The sequence below is a fragment of the Aricia agestis genome, chromosome 22, assembly GCF_905147365.1.
Source record: "Aricia agestis chromosome 22, ilAriAges1.1, whole genome shotgun sequence".
Lineage (NCBI taxonomy): Eukaryota > Metazoa > Arthropoda > Insecta > Lepidoptera > Lycaenidae > Aricia > Aricia agestis.
This window is the reverse complement of record NC_056427.1, coordinates 8,264,418-8,285,433: the sequence shown is the minus strand read 5'-3', so window position 1 is coordinate 8,285,433 and position 21,016 is coordinate 8,264,418. Positions and strand designations below refer to the sequence as shown.

Here is a 21,016-nt window from a genome sequence, read left to right as displayed (position 1 = left end):
ATACTCATTAGACATCAGGTGTCGGCAACCTTCGGCGCGATATCATTTATTATAAGATGATGTGTCACATACTGGAAAATAATTAATTACTTGATAGAAAGAGTGGTGTTTTGCCGCGGCTTGTCTTATTTTTTCAAAATTCAATAATGAGGTTAATTAAAAAAACACTTTTTAGTGGTAGATACCTATCAAATTATTATTATGTTTTTTGACATGAAAAATAGATGATGGCCGTTTCCTAGACCTACTGGATATAACGTTTCATTAAATCGGTCCAGCCGTTTCGGCAGAGTTTGATAACAAACACCACAGTCCACACACGACAATTTAATAAACAACATAATATTCTATCTTCTTTATAAATAAAGGAATTAAAATTTTTGTTGGTCTCGCTAAAACCCGAGAACGGCTGAACCGATTTGGCTAATTTCAGTTTTGAAATATTCGTTCGGAAGACCAGGGGAGGTTTATATTAGGCTCGTGAAGTGATACGAAGTTCACCGGGTCACCTAGTGATGAATATATTCAATTAATTAATTTGTAATAAGACAATCAGGTTGAGCACCCCTGCAGAAGGCGGGAATTAACTCATCGATCAGCTGACGGTGTTACCAGTTGAGAGGTTTTCCCCAAATTTATGGGGTAAAAAAATCTACTGGGATTTTAAGGGCACTTTCAGAGATTTTGTTAACTTTCAAATGATAATGTTTTTCACCTCTGACGAAAGAGGGATGTTATAAGTTTGACGTTTCGGTCTGTCTGTCTCTGTGTGTGTGTGTGTGTAACGTGTGTCGTATTTGTATGTCCGTGGCATCGTAATTCGTAGCATCCAAACTGCTGGAACAATTTTGATCAAATTTTTTTATGTTTGAAAGTTCGAGTGTTCCTAGACAGATCGAGTGTTCTTAGCAATATTTTATAATCATCAACCCGCTCAGTACTAGAAAGTTTGGGTTTATCTATTTACCTATTTATATCTATTTCTTAGAATTACATACTAACAAGTATGTAATTCTAAGATCGGATTAATATTTTACATATTACTCATTTCCGTCATTATAGTTTTGAATCGAGGCTTGTTTTTTCTTAATTTCACATTATTACACGGTGTGTACTGTGTATGTATTTATGGTGAAATAATTTTTGACTTAAAAAGGCGAAATATTTTCAGGACTTGGCAACACTGCGCAGGGGGCGGAAAGACAGTCGTGAAAAATTGCACCAACCTACTTTCAGATGTCCAAATTTGATACTGTCGACTGCAGATACAATTTAGAAAACAAATTTTATCTACGTAGGTGATCTTCGTATGTCACAGTCCCACTCTTTTAAGGGGGGATGTAACAAAAGTGATAATACTTTAAGAGTACACACTCTCTTTGCGTAAAAAGGTAACAGATAGACAGACCAGGGGGGTGAGCCAAAATCTTTTCGTTTTCGCTTCGTTATAGAATCGCCGATGAGAATGTATGGAATTGACATAAGCGTTCGTTAATATGACGTTGACGTTCGACTCGCCTTATGTCAATTCAACAAAAAAACTTTTTCGTTTTCGCTTCGTTATAGAATCGCCGATCAAAATGTATGGAACATTTTGATCGGCGATTCTATAACGAAGCGAAAACGAAAAAGTTTCGGCTAAATGGCCAGACGTTTCCTTAGTTTTTATTATTCGTCGTACTATAGCAAAATTAGGTTGTTCGCATATCCGTAGCGCCTAAAATCAATAATCGCGCGGGAACCGTGAATTTTTACAGGATAAAAAGTATCCTATGTCATTTCCCGGGACTCAAAATATCATAGCTTTCAGCAAAATCTGTTCAGCGGTTTGGGCGTGAAGAGAAAACAGACAGACACACTTTCGCATTTATATTATTAAGTATAGCTAACTAGAAGCTGCGTAATAAAGTGCTGTCTTTTCGTCCCACTTAAAAAATTACACTCGCCCGAGCAAGAACAACCATTTTAACAATTTCTTAGAAATTAACAAAAGATTGAAGTTATCCCTAATTAACAAAAGTACTTAATCGAAACGTGAATTAACGAATTTGAAATAAAAAAGAATACGAATTTCTCCAGAAATAATTCGCTTCTCGTCGTCTTTGGAGTTTTGGGGTTCCGCAGACGGAATCAATACATTAATATTATAAATGCCAAAGTCTTCTGTCTGTTACCACTTCACGCCCAAACCGCTGAACAGGTTTTCCTGGATATGGAGGTACTTGGAGTCCCGGGAAAGGACATAGGATACTTTTTATCCCGGAAAAAATGGACGGTGATAGAAGATTTGGCGTACCGGAGTTGCGTGCGTCATTTTGTTTCAAATAATTACTCACAGTAATATTGGGTCTCTTAAAATTACGCACTATTAGGATGTGTCACAAAACGAAACCGTAATTAGATTTTTCAACCGAAACTGGCCGAAACCGTAACCGAAATATTTTGCAGTCTTCCACAGTGCGTTTTTCGCGGGACTTGCTGCCGCGCACTGTAAAACTCTGGAACGAACTGTCACCAGCAGTATTTCCGGTCCTATACGACCTGCAAACCTTCGAGAAGAGAGCGTGTTCCCTCTTAAAAGGCCGGCAACGCACCTGCAGCTCTTCTGATGTTGAGAGTGTCCATGGACGACGGTAGTTGCTTTCCATCAGGTGACCCGTTGGCTCGTTTGTCCCCTTATTTTATAAAAAAAAAAACGTACGTACTGAACTAATGCCAGACTGAGCGTGTGATTAAATAAAACGTTTACGTGGGAGAGCCATGCTTCGGCACGAATGGGCCGGCTCGACCGGATAAATACCACGTTCTCACAGAAAACCGGCGTGAAACAGCGCTTGCGCTGTGTTTCGCCGAGTGAGTGAGTTTACCGGAGGCCCAATCCCCTAACCCCTACCCTATTCCCTTCCCTACCCTCAACTATTCCCTTCCCTTCCCTACCCTCCCCTATTACCCTATTCCCTCTTAAAAGGCCGGCAACGCACTTGCAGCTCTTCTGATGCTGCGAGTGTCCATGGGCGACGGAAGTTGCTTTCCATCAGGTGACCCGTTTGCTCGTTTGCCCCCTTATTTCATAAAAAAAAAAATGATCCACATTGAGTTATACTAAGACCGATATGTAACGGGCAGTAAAACGCAGGCTCTCCCCTGTACTTCTGTACCCTTGTCCCCCTTTCCCTCTTATTCTTCTGCCCCCCTCAATTCTCGCAAAAACCCGAGCCGCCCAATTTACTCGCCGATAACATGCAAAAAACGACTCTAGTGTGGCACAAGTTATCAGCTAAAGAGTTTTGTACAAAAGAACAATGAAAAGATCTAGAACGTTTGGGATTGTGTTCATGCTTGTTAATTAACAGAGTTGTACATTTAACAACGGATGCGTCAACGAAATGCCATGAACAAAAATATTTAAGATAAACCTAATTGCTAAATATCGATAATATTAAAAAAAAAAACAAGAAACATTTAAAGCTAAATGTTAATTTTACTTTTTTTGTAATTAAATCCAAAATATGATTTACTGACACTGTTTAACATTTTTAAACGGGGTCCCAATCATGTTATTAGAATTACTGAATGTAGTTTTTCGGGTTTCTAAAAAATAATTTTCACTAATTCTTAAAACTTAATTCTAACCTTAAAAGGTCAGTATTTGATCATCATATACTTTGGCTGTCACTTTGTGTAAATTTATAATTTTGGACTAAAATTTGCCATAATTAAGTCGCTTTTAAATTTATAAAGCTTACAAAATCGCTAACCGCCTCCACTTCTAACTTGTCCCACCTAAATATGGTTCACAAATGAAATGAATTACGCACAGAATTCGACCGTTACTGTGACTGCACTTCAACTGTTCCCCTCACGAGGGCTAGTGATGTGATTCAAGGTCATAGTGATGTACTTTTAAAAGTTTATTCACATCGATTTATTTAAATAGGTTAAAAATAATGTGACATGAGACTTTTATAATATACTAGATGACGCCCGAAACTCCGTTGCACCAAAATTCGTTTATTAATAAACCGCACATTTTCCGGGATAAAAAGTATCCTATGTCCTTTCCTGGGACTCAAAGTACCTCCATAATAAATTTCAGCAAAATCGGTTGAGCGGTTTGGGCGTGAAGAGGTAACAGACAGACAGAAAAATAGACACACTTTTGCATATATAATACTAGATGACGCCCGCAACTCCGTCGCGTCAAAATTCGTTTATCGCGCGGGAACCGTAAATTATTTCGGAATAAAAAGTATCCTATGTCCTTCCTCGGGACTCAAAGTATCTCCATACCGAATTTCAGCTAAATCGGCTCAGCGGTTTGGGCGTGAAGAGGTAACAGACAGACAGACAGATAGACAGACAGACGGACAGACAGACAGACACACTTTCGCATTTATAATATTAGTATGGATTAGTATGGATTCTTCAGAAAGAGTAAAGTATTTTCCCGTTTAAAAATGCAGTGTGTAGAGTTTGCTGTAAAAGTAGCAGCGCTAAAAGAGTTACTTTTGACTTCTATGTTTCTGTGAGAAAACTCTTTCTGCGCTGCTACTTTCACAATTAAGGTCGGCCTCACACACGGCCGGCCTCTTTATAGGGGACTCATACTCACCCTAAACTCTAAAGTATCACCACTTAGTTTTGTTACACCCTGTATAAGAGTATATTCAGCATAGTCGAGAGACGGGATATCAGCCTGTATACAAAAATATTGCCAACGTACATTAAGTTGTTGTTACATCGATAAAAGCAATGGCCTTCGATAAATTTTAAGGATCTATACTATAGATCCTGTTGTATAGACTGAAGACATAAAATAAATGATTTAGCCTCTCGAGAACTTTTTTATGTTACGAGATTGTTATGTCTATACTTCGCTTTAATGAGATCGCCATTTTGTTTTTTCTCTCGCTGTTTCGAATACGATTATATTTTTTCATCCGAAACCGAAACTGACAATACGGCTTTGAACGCTGTTTCGGCTGACACTAAACAAAAATTTTTACGTGGGGGAGCCATGCTTCGGTGCAAATAGGCAGGCTCGACCGGAGAAATACCACGTTCTCACAGAAAACCGGCGTGAAATAGCGCTTGGGCTGTGTTTCGCCGAGTGAGTGAGTTTACCGGAGGCCCAATTCCCTTCCCTACCCTCCCCTATTTCCTTCCCTTCCCTCCCCTATTACCCTATTTCCTCTTAAAAGGCCGGCAACGCACCTACAGCTCTTCTGATGGTGCGAGTGTCCATGGGTGACGGAAGTTGCTTTCCATCAGGTGACCCGTTTGCTCGTTTGCCCCCTTATTTCATAAAAAAAATATTTTTACTTCTTGATGCCTACAACTCCGTTGGCCCGAAATTCATTTATCACCGTACATTTTTCGCAGTAAAATATGTCCTTTCCCGTATCTGTAGTATGCATAAGAAATTTCATTTAAATCGGTAAATAATAAATAAATTTAGCTGTTTAGGATTTGAGATACAACAGACAGACAAACACACTTTCACATTCACAATACTAGTAAGAATTATAAGCCGAAAGCTTCGGTTACGTTGTGACCAAAATCGAAACGAAATCCGAAACCGAAACCGAAATTTCGTTCACTTATAATAATTTAACAAGCCATCTCATTCAATTTATGCTTTATGTCATGCAATTTGAGTAAGTATATCTTTCACAGTGGACCTTTCTCACTCTTTTTATGTTGTCTTATGTCATGCGTTTCATTTCTATCTCTTTTCTTTTATGTTGCTCTGGTGGCATTTTTATCTTCTTGCTGTTAAAACATTATGTCAATCTGTGTATTTATATAAAGCAATATGCGATTTCATTAAAATAATTCTTTTTTTTTCTTCAAAATTGGCAATCATGATGGACAAACACAAGCGATGACAAACGAGCAGAAGAACATATTGGTCTGTGATTAGTGATTACCTATCATCGACATCCATTAAGCACGCTACAGCTTCGCGATCATATTATATCGATATCGATACAGTCTACACAACATTATTGTTTTTAACCTATTGTACCATAAAATGGGTTAAAATTTTCATAGGATTTTTTCTGGCAAGCATGAGAATAAAATAAGTATAGGTTGATCTCAAGACAAAAAATTTGCCATTGAGCTGATAACACACTCTAAGTGTCTAAACACACTAGGCCGAAGTTACGCGGCGTAAATTCCGCATAATTACGTCCGCACTCATTGCATACAATATTATACGGACGGAACGCGACGGAATAGTGTGTCATCGGTCATGGGCGTAATCATGCCGAATTTCCGCCGCGTAACTTCGGCCTAGTGTGTTTAGATTGGTACTACTAATATATATTCTGTGGTTTAGACACAAACACTCAAGAAAATATTGCTATCTAATTTCCACATCTTTCACCAGCCAACCAATCAACAATTTTGTGCTTATGAAAAAGCAAGCAGCTTGACCTTAGCTGAACTTCTTTCCACGACCGGTCTTTAGTGTAAAATATTTGAACTGTAAACACGCAATCCAGGACCAAGTATCTTGGAAATCCACAGAAATGAAGGAGAAAATATAGCGCTTCGTGGGTGAAGACGTGGATATAAGGTTGGAAAGACATGGCATTGGTGAAATAAAATAAACCCCTATAACAAAATATGAGTTCAATACAATAGTAGTCAAAGAGCGTTTGTGTGCCAAAACGATGGCACATTTTGGGAGTAGGATGGCTGTTTACAAGGCTACTTCTACATTATTGTACATGACTTACTACGAGTATGTATGTATGTTGACATTGTATAATTTTAAGTTACAGCATTGTAAATTTTATTTTAAAAGATTAATTTTTTTACCTCACTTTTTTTTTTGGTAAAAAAAGTGGGCCCCGTGCGAGTCTCTTACGCCGGTTCTTCTCGCCGGGATAGTTCCCGAACCGGTGGTAGGCACCGTAGCTAATATTAACATTCTGAAAGTATTTTCTTAAAATCTACTCAGAAATAAAACATTTTTTATTTATTTATTTTATTTATAGGATATATTACTGCAATGTTTTCGCTAGAGACAGCACCAACACAGACAGTAAACAAAAAGTTGTGATCGACGATTGACAACGTTTTCGTCAGTATCTATATATAGGGTACAAATATAATGACCACCGAAAAATGCACTGATACCCTAAACTTGTTTACCAAAAAAAAATAATTAACACCAAAAAAATAAAGTCTAAAATTGCAATACTACCAGCTATTTTAGTCATGACAACACTTCAAATTGTAATCTAACACCAAATATAGTAAATGATCACCAAATAAAGTAAATGATCACCAAATATAGTAAATGACAACCAAATATCGTAAATGATCACCAAATATAGTAAATGATCACCAAATATAGTAAATATCACCAAATCTTTGTGAGCAAATCAATGCGATATTTCTGTCCAAATAAATCACTACGATTGACAAAAAATGTAAGCATATTAATAACAAAATAATCGGCCAAGTGTGAGTCGGACATGGAGGGTTCCGTACCGTTATAGAACAAAATTAGACCTAAAATTGTGTTTTTGTATGGGAGCCCCCTTTAAATTTTTATTTTATTTTAATATTATTATTAATTATTGAAGTAAACATGTAACTAAGGCATTTGCAAAAATATCAACGTGCCTACCGGTTGGCATTATTGATATCGAACAAAAAAGGCCAAAAAATCACGTTTGTTGTATGGGATTAATACAACAAACGTGATGATTTACCTTAAATAATAATTTTATTTTGTTTTTAGTACTTGTTTTAGTACTTGATTTACCTTAAATAATAATTTTATTTTGTTTTTAGTACTTGTTGTTATAGCGGCAACAGATACATAATCTGTGAAATTTTCAGAAGTCTAGCTGTAGCGATTCTTGAGATGCAGCCTGGAGAAAGACAGACGGACGGACAGACGGACAGACATCGAAGTCTCAGTAATAGGGTCCCGTTTTTAAGGTTAAAACCCAAAGGGTAAAAACGGGACTCTATTACTAAGACTTCGATATGTGTCTGTCTTCTTATCTTTAATAGGATTGCTAAATGAAAATATATTTGGTTATAATTTTACATTAAAATGCTAACGTATAATGTTGGTTATCATCTACTAATTTTGGTGATCGTTTACTACTTTTGGTTTAACAATGAATTATTTGGAGTCATTTTGCATAAATAGGATAGCGAGATAATAAATCTTTGGTGATCATTTTACATTAAAATGCGAGTATAACGTTGGTGATCATTTACTAATTTTGGTGATCATTTACTTATTTTGGTGATCATTTACTATTTTTGGTTTTAAGATGTTAAATCTTTGGTTATCATTTTACATTAAATTGGTGGTCTGTATTTTGGTGATTGTTTACTATTTTTGTCTGTGAAATGTTACTATTTCTGGTGATCAGTTAATTATAAGCCCTATATATATAAAACTCAAAGGTGACTGACTGACATGGTGATCTATCAACGCACAGCCCAAACCACTGGACGGATCGAGCTGAAATTTGGCATGCAGGTAGATGTTATAACGTAGGCATCCGCTAAGAAAGGATTTTGATCAATTCTACTCCCAAGGGGTCAAAATAGGGGATGAAAGTTTGTATATAATAATACCTGCTAACGCGAGCGACGCCGCGGGCAAAAGCTCGTTCTGATATATGACGTGTGCTGTCGGATTGCGGTCGGATTGTTTACTGTATGTGCCAGTAACGCCCTCTGCTCCGACCTATCGCTTGACCGATTTTGTGAAAACTTCCCAGGCTTTGTCCACATTTGTATCAAGTAGTCGTATCCGTATCAGGCGTATCGTATCGAGTATGCGTATCCCAAGTGTTTGACCATAGCGTATATCGCGTGAGCCACAGTTCGGCCAAAAAACGACGTCCACACTTATAGATACGATACGCGATCAAGATACAGTTATCTTGATCGCGTATCGTCTCGCTGATCCTCGTATCGATCTAGTGATTCATTCAGTCAAGAACTCCCAAAGTGCAGACATCAAAATGCGTCCACACTAGATCATTCTGCCGATCGTGATATGCGTATCCGATACGACACGTATCCGATACGCGGTTTATAGCGATCGGGGTATGATACGAAGTGTATCATGTTCACGATCATTTTGAGTCCACACTAGCGAACGTATCATATTCGCTAGTGTGGACTTCAATGCTACGCGACGGAGATATGATACGCGAAAATGATACAAACGTATCATTTGTATCATGTTCGCTAGCGTGATCGCGAGCATGATACACTTCGTATCATGATACACGCACATATACGCGAAAATGATGCAAATGTGGACAAAGCCATCTACTAAATAATCCCAACAAAACCTATGAAGATTTTGCCATAATCTCCATACATTATCTGTCAAACTCTTCATTTAATTGAAGTTTAATCATCATCAAACGTCTCTGAGTGCGGCGTTCTCTTTTAAAGTGTTTCCATACGCCATGTCTATTCTTCTTCTGTCTCCTCTCTGGACCGTGTCGTAGTTCGGGCAGTTATTGAATTTGACTTATTGAAGTGTCGGACGTCGGCTAGCGGACGGGGACAGGGCCGGGTGTGGAGAGGATTCCTCTATTATTTTTTGTAGCTCTTGTTCTTACCCACTATGATGAAGCAAAAGGAATGGGTTATAATAATTTTGGCAGCCCATGTAGTTACGTAATACCACAGAATAGATAATAATACAAGTAGTAAAACCACATGGGCTGCGTCGTCTAGTATTAATACAAGATGACGCAGCCGCGCACTATAAAACTCTGGAACAAACTGTCACCAGCAGTATTTCCGGACCTATACGACCTGCAAACCTTCAAGAAGATAACGCTATCTTCTAAGAGCTGCAGGTGCGTTGCCGGCCTTTTAAGAGGGAATACGCATTCCCTCTTAAAAGGCCGGCAACGCACCTGCAGCTCTTCTGAGGTTGCGAGTGTCCATGGGCGACGGTAATTGCTTTCCATCAGGCGACCCGTTTGCTCGTTTGCCCAATTATTTCATTAAAAAAGAAGATGACGCCCGCAACTCCGTTGTGCCAAAATTCATTAATCGCATGGGATCGTGCAATTTTTCCAGGAGAAAAAGTATCCTATGTCCTTTCCCGAGACTGAGCAAAATCGATTCAGAGGTTGATGCGTGAAGAGGTAACAAACAGACAGACACATTTTGCAGGGTCCCGTAAAGGCTACTGGCGACTGTGTGCAAAAAAAAAATTTGGCGCCCCTTCAGGCATTTTTTTTTGGGTCTTTGTTTTTTTTTGCGCCCCTAAAGACGGCGATTTGGCGCCCCTAGAGGATGGCGCCAGTGTGCATTGCACACATTACACATATGGTAGCGGGGGCCCTGTCACTTTGGAATTTATAATAGATACTACTAGTATAGACAGTTGGACACGTGTATAATAAATTTTGAATGATCGACGCCGATGTTTATTTCACAGTCATGGTTACCCATCGTGGCCAACGTGTAGAGAGGCCATTACGCGGTTAAAAATGTACAATAAAGGCCTTGTTTGCTACAGTCTGCGGTTTTCATTACCAGTTAAAAGATTAAACGTGTACTTTTGTTTTGGGTTTAGGTGTATTTTCCTACCGTTAAATAAAACGCAATTTACATTAAAATATTTAGGTATTATGCTTAGCCGACTGCAGATAAAGGTTTGTTATATTTCTCTTACGTCGACTATATTTTATAGCTATTTGTAAAAACATCCATAACTATAACTGTAGAGAGCGTATTACCTTCCACATCAGAATAAGTTATAGATAGACGAAGAAAATGTGTAATTTTATTGCCAAATATCAGTCAATATTTCTGTTAATTTTTACGTTGTAACTGCTATGCTACACCTTCAAGACGACTACAAGAGTCGTCGTCGAACTTCGCAAGCTTACGAGTAAATTACATTCATTCTTATTACCTTATTAGTTACTTGTACGTTATTGACACTCACTTATTTTTTGTGTAAATTGTTGCTGATTCTGTGTCTCTTTAGTCTGAAAATGTATAACTTTGTTGGAACGAATTTCCTTATGGTGCGTTCGGCATTGCTAAAGGAGGCTAGACAGAACGATATTTGACCAGGACACTTTTTTATTAGTACTGTAGCATGATAGGGGCAGAGTGCGTTGATAGTATTTCTGTGCGTCAACTAGATGGCGTTTTTGAGAATAAACAGCGACGCGTTGTTAGTATTCCTGGGCGTCAATAGATGGCGTTTTTTTAAATATTTTTTTAGTGTATGTATATAGGTTTTTCGAACATAAGAAATAACTTCGTTCCATTCGGGTGTCCCTTGACACCTCTCAAGTTTTTTTTTATAATTTTATTTCAATCCAAAATAGGACCTGAAGTATTTTATAGAAAAATATTTACATACATACATTGAAAAATACAAACTCTCTTATTGCAATGAGGTAAAAAATTATAAACTATCTACTCCATAGCTCTGTTCTTTCTAGTGCATAGCTTGCACAGCTAGGTACAGTACTGAGAAAACTTAGAAATTAGGTTTCCATACGACCTAACTTCAAAATATTATGTAAAATACTGCGGCATGCATTGTTTTGACCTCTGTGGCTCAGTGGTTGACCGTATTCAATGAATGTGCTACGACATATACAATATTTACATTGTGTACGTAAAAATCTCCCTTTAAAATCACCTACTTTATTTTCGTTCGAAAACCGTGAAATGTAAACACACGGAAACCAAACATTTTTCAATTCACCCCCACCAACAATATTATTCGATATAATATTTAAACAAAAAGCTTTCAGCTTAATTACACATTACTTTCATCCTTTCAGATGTTGATTTTGCCAAAATTGCTGGCCGTTTCTTTGAAAACGCGATTTCTGGATTAAAATGATGTTTTAAATTGATGTTATTTTGTTTTCAGGGATTTTGTAATCATAACATTTTTTAAATTGTATTAATTAGGCACTTTTTTAATATTTTTAAAACATCTTTTTTTATCTATGGACGCTCCACACCACGTCAGTCTGGCCCCGTGGTAAGTACCTGAAGGACTTGTGTTACGGGTACCAGACAACGGAAATATATTTAATACTTTTATACTAAGTACCTATACATAATATATTTAAGATTTTTATTATATGATACACGTATTTAATACACATCCAAGACCCAGGAACTTTGAAAAGGGGTCCGAATATTTTTGTATGGAGCCTGGCAAATCTAGCCGCCGGCCATTTTGATTTTTTTTTTCAAAATTTCCGAGCACGATAAAAGTGGTATATTTGGATAGAGGACACTAATTATACAACCAAAAAATGTTACATAACATGCTATCGTAAAGTGTCACATTTCCGACTCTATCCAAATATAGACTTACTTTTATCGTGCTCGGAAATTTTGAAAAAAAATCAAGATGGCCTTTGCCACAAAGGTTCGTACCCCTTTTTGTTCCATTAGCGGGATTCGAACCCGCGACCCCCGGTTAGAGCTACCATCAGCCCAGCAACTGAGCCACAGAGATCGTCAAAAAGTATCTGTATACAAAATGTTATCTAAATCCGTTCAGCAGTTTAAGCGTAAAGAGGTAACAAGCAAACAGACATACTCATTTCCTCTTATTACACAGTTTTCAATTATTTCCTCCAGGAAAACTATTTTCCACTGAACAATATCACCATTCACCAGGGTAACATAAACAAAAACCAAATATTTGTGGACTTATGAGCCCCTCGGAAAAGATATGAGACTCTTATTTACATAGGCGTTGGGGGGAAGGGGGAGGAGACATAGGCCGCTTTACACTATTGAGATATTGAATTGGTTTCCAAGAATAGTATATTATTTCGTACGTGGAATTCTTTTTTATTCGACTACAAAGAAGGTGTGATGTAAATAAACTGTTGAAATAACATTTTTTGTAATTTACTAGTTAGACCAATGTGTCGGTAGAAAATGAAACCTATTTATAACGGCATTATATTTAAAAGTTCGAACCTTTTTGTATGGAGCGTGGCGTACCTAAAGTTATTTTCGTGTAAACCTATGAAACATACGCCAAACGACACAGAAAATAATTACAAACAACAAATACTCTTTGACAAAATGTCGTAAATCATATACCTTTTAAAATATTTCATATTTTATAACTAAAATGTTATTTATTTTACATTTTCAAACTGAAATAACTCAGAAAGTATATCATTTACTACATTTTATCAAAGAATATTTATTGTTTGCAAGTTTGGGTATGCCAATGCCGTTGTTCTTTGTCGATCGCGGTTGCTTGCGGCAAAGTTCGAAAAGTCCACCTTAGCACCAATATCTACAGATCGACAAGGCTTTTCATGAACGTGGGCGGTGGCGCTGCGCGTAAAGGAGAACTGTCAAAAATTACGTTATTGTATGATGGCAGCGTTAGTTCCTTTTTTTGCCACGTTCATATAAATCCTTGTCGATCTGTAACTCTCTGCCACCTACCTATCTGTATATTCTGCACGCCTAGTACCAATATCACATTTTCTACTTGAATCTATCTGCTCTGTTCATTTAGCACTTGCCAATGATGAAAAACTCAAAGCAGATGTTACTACCGCGCGCGTTGTGAAGATTCAAATACGGCCCAATTGGGCCGTCTGTTGTTTAGTCTGCATCGAGCGCAGTCACGAACGTGCCGCGTTTTGTCTTACCTAAATAAATGGAAAATGACGTCGTGCGTGTTTCGAAAATGTACCAATTATGACTCGAAAGTAATTAGTAAACAAAACACATGGAATCTCCTACCACATGTCTTGACTGCAATAAATACCTACCTCGATTATTTACATTTTCAATTATTTTTTCGAACAATCTGGAAAATATCGAATTTTCGTCATAGCTTAGGCGAAGAAAGAGACAGCGATACGATTCGACGATTAAAAATAGAACTGTCCCTTTTATGTAAATGGTTTTCGTATCTTTTGTTTCACTTATCTGTCAAATTTGTCAATGTTTGCAATTTTGAATTTGAAAACTGTTCGGAAGAGATTTAAGCCGGAAAATAGTATGGACGTAACATATCTGTATAAGTAGAATATCATTGGCACTAGCACTACTTCCTCCCTACCACCTACCTGTATATTCTGCTCTCCTGGTACCATCTTCTCCGTGCCGTTCAGCCACTCCACCGTCGCCGCCGGCCGCGCTCCCGACACGGCGCACATGAGCGTGAGGAGTGTGCCCTGAGTCGCGTGCTCTCCCACACCGGTGATGGATATCTTGTTGGGGGGTACTGGAACAAAATTGTGGGGGTTAGTCACTATTTTTAGGATTAAACATTTCAGATATCAGTTCTTGGACTATCACCATGCGATCGACAATCAAAGAAACCTAAGATTTTTTTATTTTTTTTTAATGAAATAAGGGGGCAAACGAGCAAACGGGTCACCTGATGGAAAGCAACTTCCGTCACCCATGGACACTCGCAGCATCAGAAGAGCTGCAAGTGCGTTGCCGGCCTTTTAAGAGGGAATAGGGTAATAGGGGAGGGTAGGGAAGGGAAGGGAATAGTTGAGGGTAGGGAAGGGAATAGAGTAGGGGTTAGGGGATTGGGCCTCTGGTAAACTCACTCACTCGGCGAAACACAGCGCAAGCGCTGTTTCACGCCGGTTTTCTGTGAGAACGTGGTATTTATCCGGTCGAGCCGGCCCATTCGTGCCGAAGCATGGCTCTCCCACGTATAAATGCATGGTGTTATAAAAACCGAAGTGATACTAAAACATCCAATACGTTGCTATGTTTTCACCAACGGAAATATATTAATTACTTTTAAATACTACGAGTATACATATATTTAAGATTTTTACTATATTATCATACACAATATATTTAAGACACATCCAGACCCGGGAACATTGAAAACTTTTTGTTCCGTCGGCGGGATTCGAACCCGCGAACCGGGGTTCCACAGAAGACGAATATGCTGATATGACGTGTGCAACATAATAATAATATTATATTGTTTTGCCGCACTCAGAGTGGAACATTAATTACATTATCTGTCAAACTCTTCATTAAATTATAATTAAAAGTCTCTAAGTACGGCGGTTAGTCAGATTAATTATTAATGACTGTATTTATTGTGCTAGTCGCGCCTTCTGTAACCCTTGAGAAATATTCCCTCTGAAAGTAAGGATTATCAAGTTGAAAACCGCTTAAACTTCTGTATTCCCAGTGTGGTGAGGATCATGACAGTTCATAGTTCCCTGGTACTCAGGGGAGGTCTTGTCAACTTGTGTCTGAAGTTGCGTCAGCCTTATAGGCCCCTCTACACGCTTAACTTTAAAGGATGACCATGATTGGTGCCATGAATCATAATTGCGAAGCTTTCTATAGCATGCACTATTAGAAAAGTTGATTCATACGCTCATAGCGGATTTATGTCATTTGATCGCATTTTGTCAAACCCGGCAGAGAGATCAGGACTTACATTCGACCTATTATAATAATATTATGTTGGATGTCTGTTTATGAATCACTTTCTTCGATGGTACAATCGACGTTGATTATGACCCAGGATGGATAAATCCATATTTTTTGTCCATCCTGGGCCAACGTGGAGAGGCCGCATAATTATATTATTATGCCTGGAAACGAGAAACTAACATTTTGTCTGTACAACTCACAAGGTTAAGTCGGTACGAATATTTCTCTGGTATCCAAGTTCCAACGTTATAACTAAAATCTAAACACTGATACTAAGGCCAAATAAACGTAAAGAGATTATCCAAAATAGTCACCGAGTAATCCCCTTAGCTTTGTGATTGCCAATTATTGCGCTGAGCGTCGATTACAGGTACCGGGCTCGCAGGTACTAGGCTCACAGATCAAAGGAATTTATGTTTACGATTAATTAAATCGCTATTAAACGCCTAAAGGCGAATTTGATTACTTATTTGTTAATATTGGCTTTCTATTCCTGTACAAGATTATTTTAACTATATTACGGAGCTCAAAAGATTGCGATGTCGCGGTCGTAGAGGAAATCGGCGCAAAATATCCATAAGAAAGTGTGTCCGTCTGTGTGTCTGTTTATCTTCTTACGCCCGAACAACTAAACCTGATTTTGCTGAAATTTGGTATGGAGATACTTTGAGTACCGGAAAAGGACATAGGATACTTTTTATTGCGGAAAAATGTACTGTTCCTGCTAGATAAACAAATTTTGGTGCAACAGAGTTGCAGGCGTCATCTAGTCTCTAATTTTTGAATGCCAATGGGTTCAAACAAGTTAAACACAGTTCTAAATATTTGGCATAATCAATAATCGCTAAGAACTATCATGAGTTTTGTAAGTCCATTTTGTGATTTTCAATTTAGTGCTTGATTGTGACAATAGTTTGTCTCAATATCATTATCTTTTAAACTCGAAGCATGAAAGAGTATTATTAAATCAATAAAGGTTTAACTTATAAAATATAATCAATATTTTCCTCATATTATAACGTTATAATGTTATGATTGATAACCCTGATTGTGAAGCTACATCATGCATAATAATCGACGACGATCATGGGCAATCATAGACGAATGTGCTCCTACACATGTTCGTAATAATTGGTCCATCAAATGCCCACGTGTAGAAAGCATTGCACAAAATTAATACATTACAACTTACAAGACAATCACAACATCTTTCATGTGTTCCTAGTACTTTCTGCTCATTATAGGTTCATTAATCTCTTGCTCTCCTAGTCTCCTAGATCCTCATTAAAGGACCGACGCAAGAAATAGCACATTATTTTCCTATAATCATGCATATAATATGATATAACCTCAATATATGTTTGATAGGCCATTAATATGTTATTAGCTAAGCCGTATTCGGAGCGTGCGAAGTGGGTGGAGGGGATAAAGAAAGCGATTGCCGCGCTTGCCGTGGCAAAAATATGCAACCAAAGGGGCTCAGTTAGTAGTCAAACGAACTTGTCAATCTTGTTTTAAAATTTTTAGAAATTGGTCTTAATGGCTTTTGTATCGTAGACTGCAAAAATAACAGCAAAAATAGGTAGTCAGTATACGAATTTAATGTTTTTCCTAAATCCACTAGGAAATTAGATCAGATAGCTGATGTAAAAATAACCTAAAATTGCATTTATATCAGTCAAGTCATTTTTATTTAAGTTCCATTTTGTAAAGATATATTACCTAACTATTGTTTTAGTGTTGATGAATGATGGACCAGCATGTTCTCAAAAACCCGACGACAAAACTTGCAGTGATAGTTTCATAGAATACATATTTTATTTTAAATCCAAAGTATCAGTGTTTTAGTAAATTTATAGACTCCGATTTTCTTCCAGAGTATTAATATTGTAAAAAATAAATAAAAACAAGATTTTTAAAAACATTACATTTATTTTTTTCAATTATAAAGTATTGCTTGTATTTTTGTTACTGATTAAAGCAGCAATATGTTTGCACTTGCCGCTCTGGTTATAAACGCAGCTGCATTTTACTCCAGCAACAACCGATCATTATTATCTATCTGTAAGAATGAATAAAAACGTTTAGACTACCATTATCTAAATGCTTAGTTACGTTTTTGATTGGTTTTTTTTTTAATGAAATAAGGAGGCAAACGAGCTAACGGGTCACCTGATGGAAAGCAACTTCCGTCGCCCATGGACACTCGCAGCATCAGAAGAGCTGTAAGTGCGTTGCTAGCCTTTTAAGAGGGAATAGGGTAATAGGGGAGGGTAGGGAAGGGAAGGGATGGGAAGGGAATAGGGGAGAGTAGGGAAGGGCCTCCGGTAAACTCACTCACTCGGCGAAACACAGCGCAAGCGCTGTTTCACTCTGGTTTTCTGTGAGAACGTGGTATTTCTCCGGTCGAACCGGCCCATTCGTGCCGAAGCATGGCTCTCCCACGTATAAAACTTGTTTTATAGGGTGCTAAAGTCACCGATGTTCAACGAATTATATTGGCTCGTATTAAATAACATTGCCATTAGTTCTTAGCTCTTCTACATCCCTTACATGTCCTGCTAACACCAATTTATTTCCTTTTAGCATAGATTGGGCCTTGAAACTTATTGAGTGTTTTATACTTTCAAAACCAGTTTTTTATGATTATATTCATTTTCCACAAGTAGTTTTTAACTAAATCTAACCCAAATACCATTAATTATTGTTCTAAATATATTTTATTTGCTATAATATTTACAAAATAAACAAACTCTTGTTGTTTATTTTTTGACACATGCCCCTAAAACTTTGTTTGAAATATGTCACTACTGACGTGCACGTTCCGAATATTATGTCTATTTTTTCTGGTAATAATAGTGACAGTTTAGTTTTACTAGTTTCTTTTGTTATCTTACACTAGATATCTGCATAATTAGTTTCATCAAAATCAATTTAGCGGTTTTAGCGGAAAGACTAAAGAGGTAACAGACACATTTTCAAACGTATAATACAATAAGGTATAGAAGTACGGATAATAATATTAGTTAAGTATGTAATATTTAGATACAGTTCAGATATGAAACTAGATCAAAAACGGTTCAGCCGTTTTGATGCTACTATGCGAGACAGACAGAAAGACACGTCAAACCTTCGTCAAACTTATACCACCTTTTTTTAAAGGGCTTAGCAAATATTTATATTGCTTTGTAATTTTTTTACAATATTTTTCATTACTTCAAATCCTCATTAAAGTAATTATTATATTTTGAAGTACATTTATATTTTATATTACAATTTTTTTCATCTTTTTATAATTACACTTTCAATAATTATGTCATTAAAATATCAACGTTTCCCTGTATCGGAAAATATTATAACTTTTGATTGGAGTTTTAATATGGACTCGAGTAGACTTATGGAAATGTAATATTTTTTAATTATGTTTTAAAATAGACTACGATTGCAATCAAACAATATATTTTTATTGGTAATTTTTGCCATGGATAGGCGCACAATTTTAAGATTGGGCAATGGGCAATGGGCATATTATATTATTACAGTCGCATATTTTATAATAAGTAGGTAATAAGTATTATAAAATATGAGAAAGTGTCTGTCTATCTTATCTTCTTCCATTTTTCTCAGTGATCTTAAAATTTTGCTTAGCCTATAATTAAGCACAGCTTCCATTTTGTACAGAAATCTAAAAGTTGTGCATTGCCTACATGACTGATAATAATAACATTAATAAACAATGTCTATGAAAATCCTCAATACTAGGTAAGTAGCAAGTGCGCTAAGCCCATGGTAAACGGTGAAAATTTACGCCGTTCTTCTGTAAGGCCGTAGCATCGCCTCAAGTTAAAAACGTTTTAATTACAAGAATAATTTACTAGGCATACATAACCTAAGAGAAGCATATCATAGCAATGTTCTGTCGCCACCATTTTGATTATAGACTCTAGCGTACTCAAAATAAAGTTTACTTTTCAACAAAACTTCACTGCAGATAAAACAAACACGTGTTATTGAAAAGTAGACTCTATTTTGAGTGCCGGAGAGTCTAAATCCGAATGTGAGCGAAGTCTAAATATTCCATGCATGACTGTAGTCATCGGCACGAACGAGCTATTAGTTATGATAGGACATCAAGATTCTGGACGCTAGGGGCAAATGTAGCCTAAGTTATAGGAGGTAGGAATTTTGTCAAAAAACTCGTTTAAAAGTGTGTTTGGTTGTCTGTTTGTTTGTATGTCTCTCTGCTTAAGGAGATGAAATGATTTTAATTGTATTTAGCCGGGCTATAATTTGAGTCCTTGGAAAGGAGAAAGCATAGTTTTTTCTCGAAAAATTAACGGTTCCCGCGTAAACGAATGTTCACATCTAACGAATTTGCATGCATTGCTTTAAAAAATACTGAACCGATTTTGATTAAATCAAGGTCATCTTACACTAAACCACGGGGAATAACATAGGTTAATTTCCATCCCAGCAAAATGTACGGTTCACCTTATAATTCCATTATAACTCAATCTTAAGGTCCTCTGTACCAGGCTAACATAATTAATAAGGAAGTGTAAATTTACCGAGCACTCCGTGTGGGTATTAGCTGTAACGGCCGCACTAGAGACGGGCAATTTTCAGCACCACGATAAATAAGGAGCTAATAAGTTTGTAGGGATGGGGTGATATCGATGAAATGGGATTATTATCGATAGAACTTACTTCAGGTAATGATCAGGAAAACTTGTATATTTTGTAAGGATTATTATCGATAGATAGTCAAGTAGTGGTAAAATTTACTGTCATCTTCTGCTTGACGACCTCTGTGACTCAGTTGGTGGGCTGTTGGCAGCTCAAGCCGGGGGTCGCGGGATCGAACCGTGCCGACGGAACAAAAAGTTTTCAAAGTTCCTGGGTCATGGATGTGTATTAAATAATTATGTGTATTATATTATAAAAATCTTAAGTATCTATATGTATAGTATAAAAGTATTAAATATAATATTTCCGTTGTCTGGTACCCGTAACACACGTCCTTCGGGTACTTAGCACGGGCCTAGACTGAGGTGGTGCGAAGCGTCCATAGATATTATAATTAGATTATCGGTGCGCCGTGCGGTTCCCAGGTGATAAACGACTTTTGACGCAACGGAGTTGCGGGTGTCATTTAGTTATTATTGTAACAATAGTTCTAAACTGAAAGGTATTGTTACGTGCTAGGGTTCAAGGATTTGGAGAGAAAGACCTGCTGACTCTCTTGAAGACTTTATTCACTAAGTCTAGGTCACACAAGCACACACTAGGTCACAACACTTCTCACTAAGTCCAAACACTAATCACTAGGTCCAATCACTAAGCACTATCACTGTCCTAGGTCGTAGCCAAGTCGCAGGTTTCACTGGTTCACTCACTATTGATCACTTGTTGTCACTCCGAAGTCGCCTCGAAGATCGCTCAGATCGAACTGAACTGAATTGCCGGGCCGTCTATCTGCGGCTATTCATATGGGCGGATCGAATCTCAGAATATTCGAGAGCATTCCTTCCCGAACGTACACAATTGACGTAAACAAGTGTGG

General features: G+C 37.3%; 1 protein-coding gene across 2 annotated transcripts in view; it reads right to left on the bottom strand.

Annotated features, from left to right (window-relative positions):
* The window catches only part of LOC121738194, a 444,621-nt gene that overhangs the window by 31,923 nt on the left and 391,682 nt on the right, over positions 1 to 21,016 (bottom strand). For both annotated transcript variants that reach the window (XM_042130106.1, XM_042130105.1), the window contains exon 7: positions 14,103 to 14,260. In XM_042130106.1, the coding sequence (XP_041986040.1) occupies positions 14,103 to 14,260 (158 nt within the window). The remainder of the gene's footprint in view (positions 1 to 14,102; positions 14,261 to 21,016) is intronic.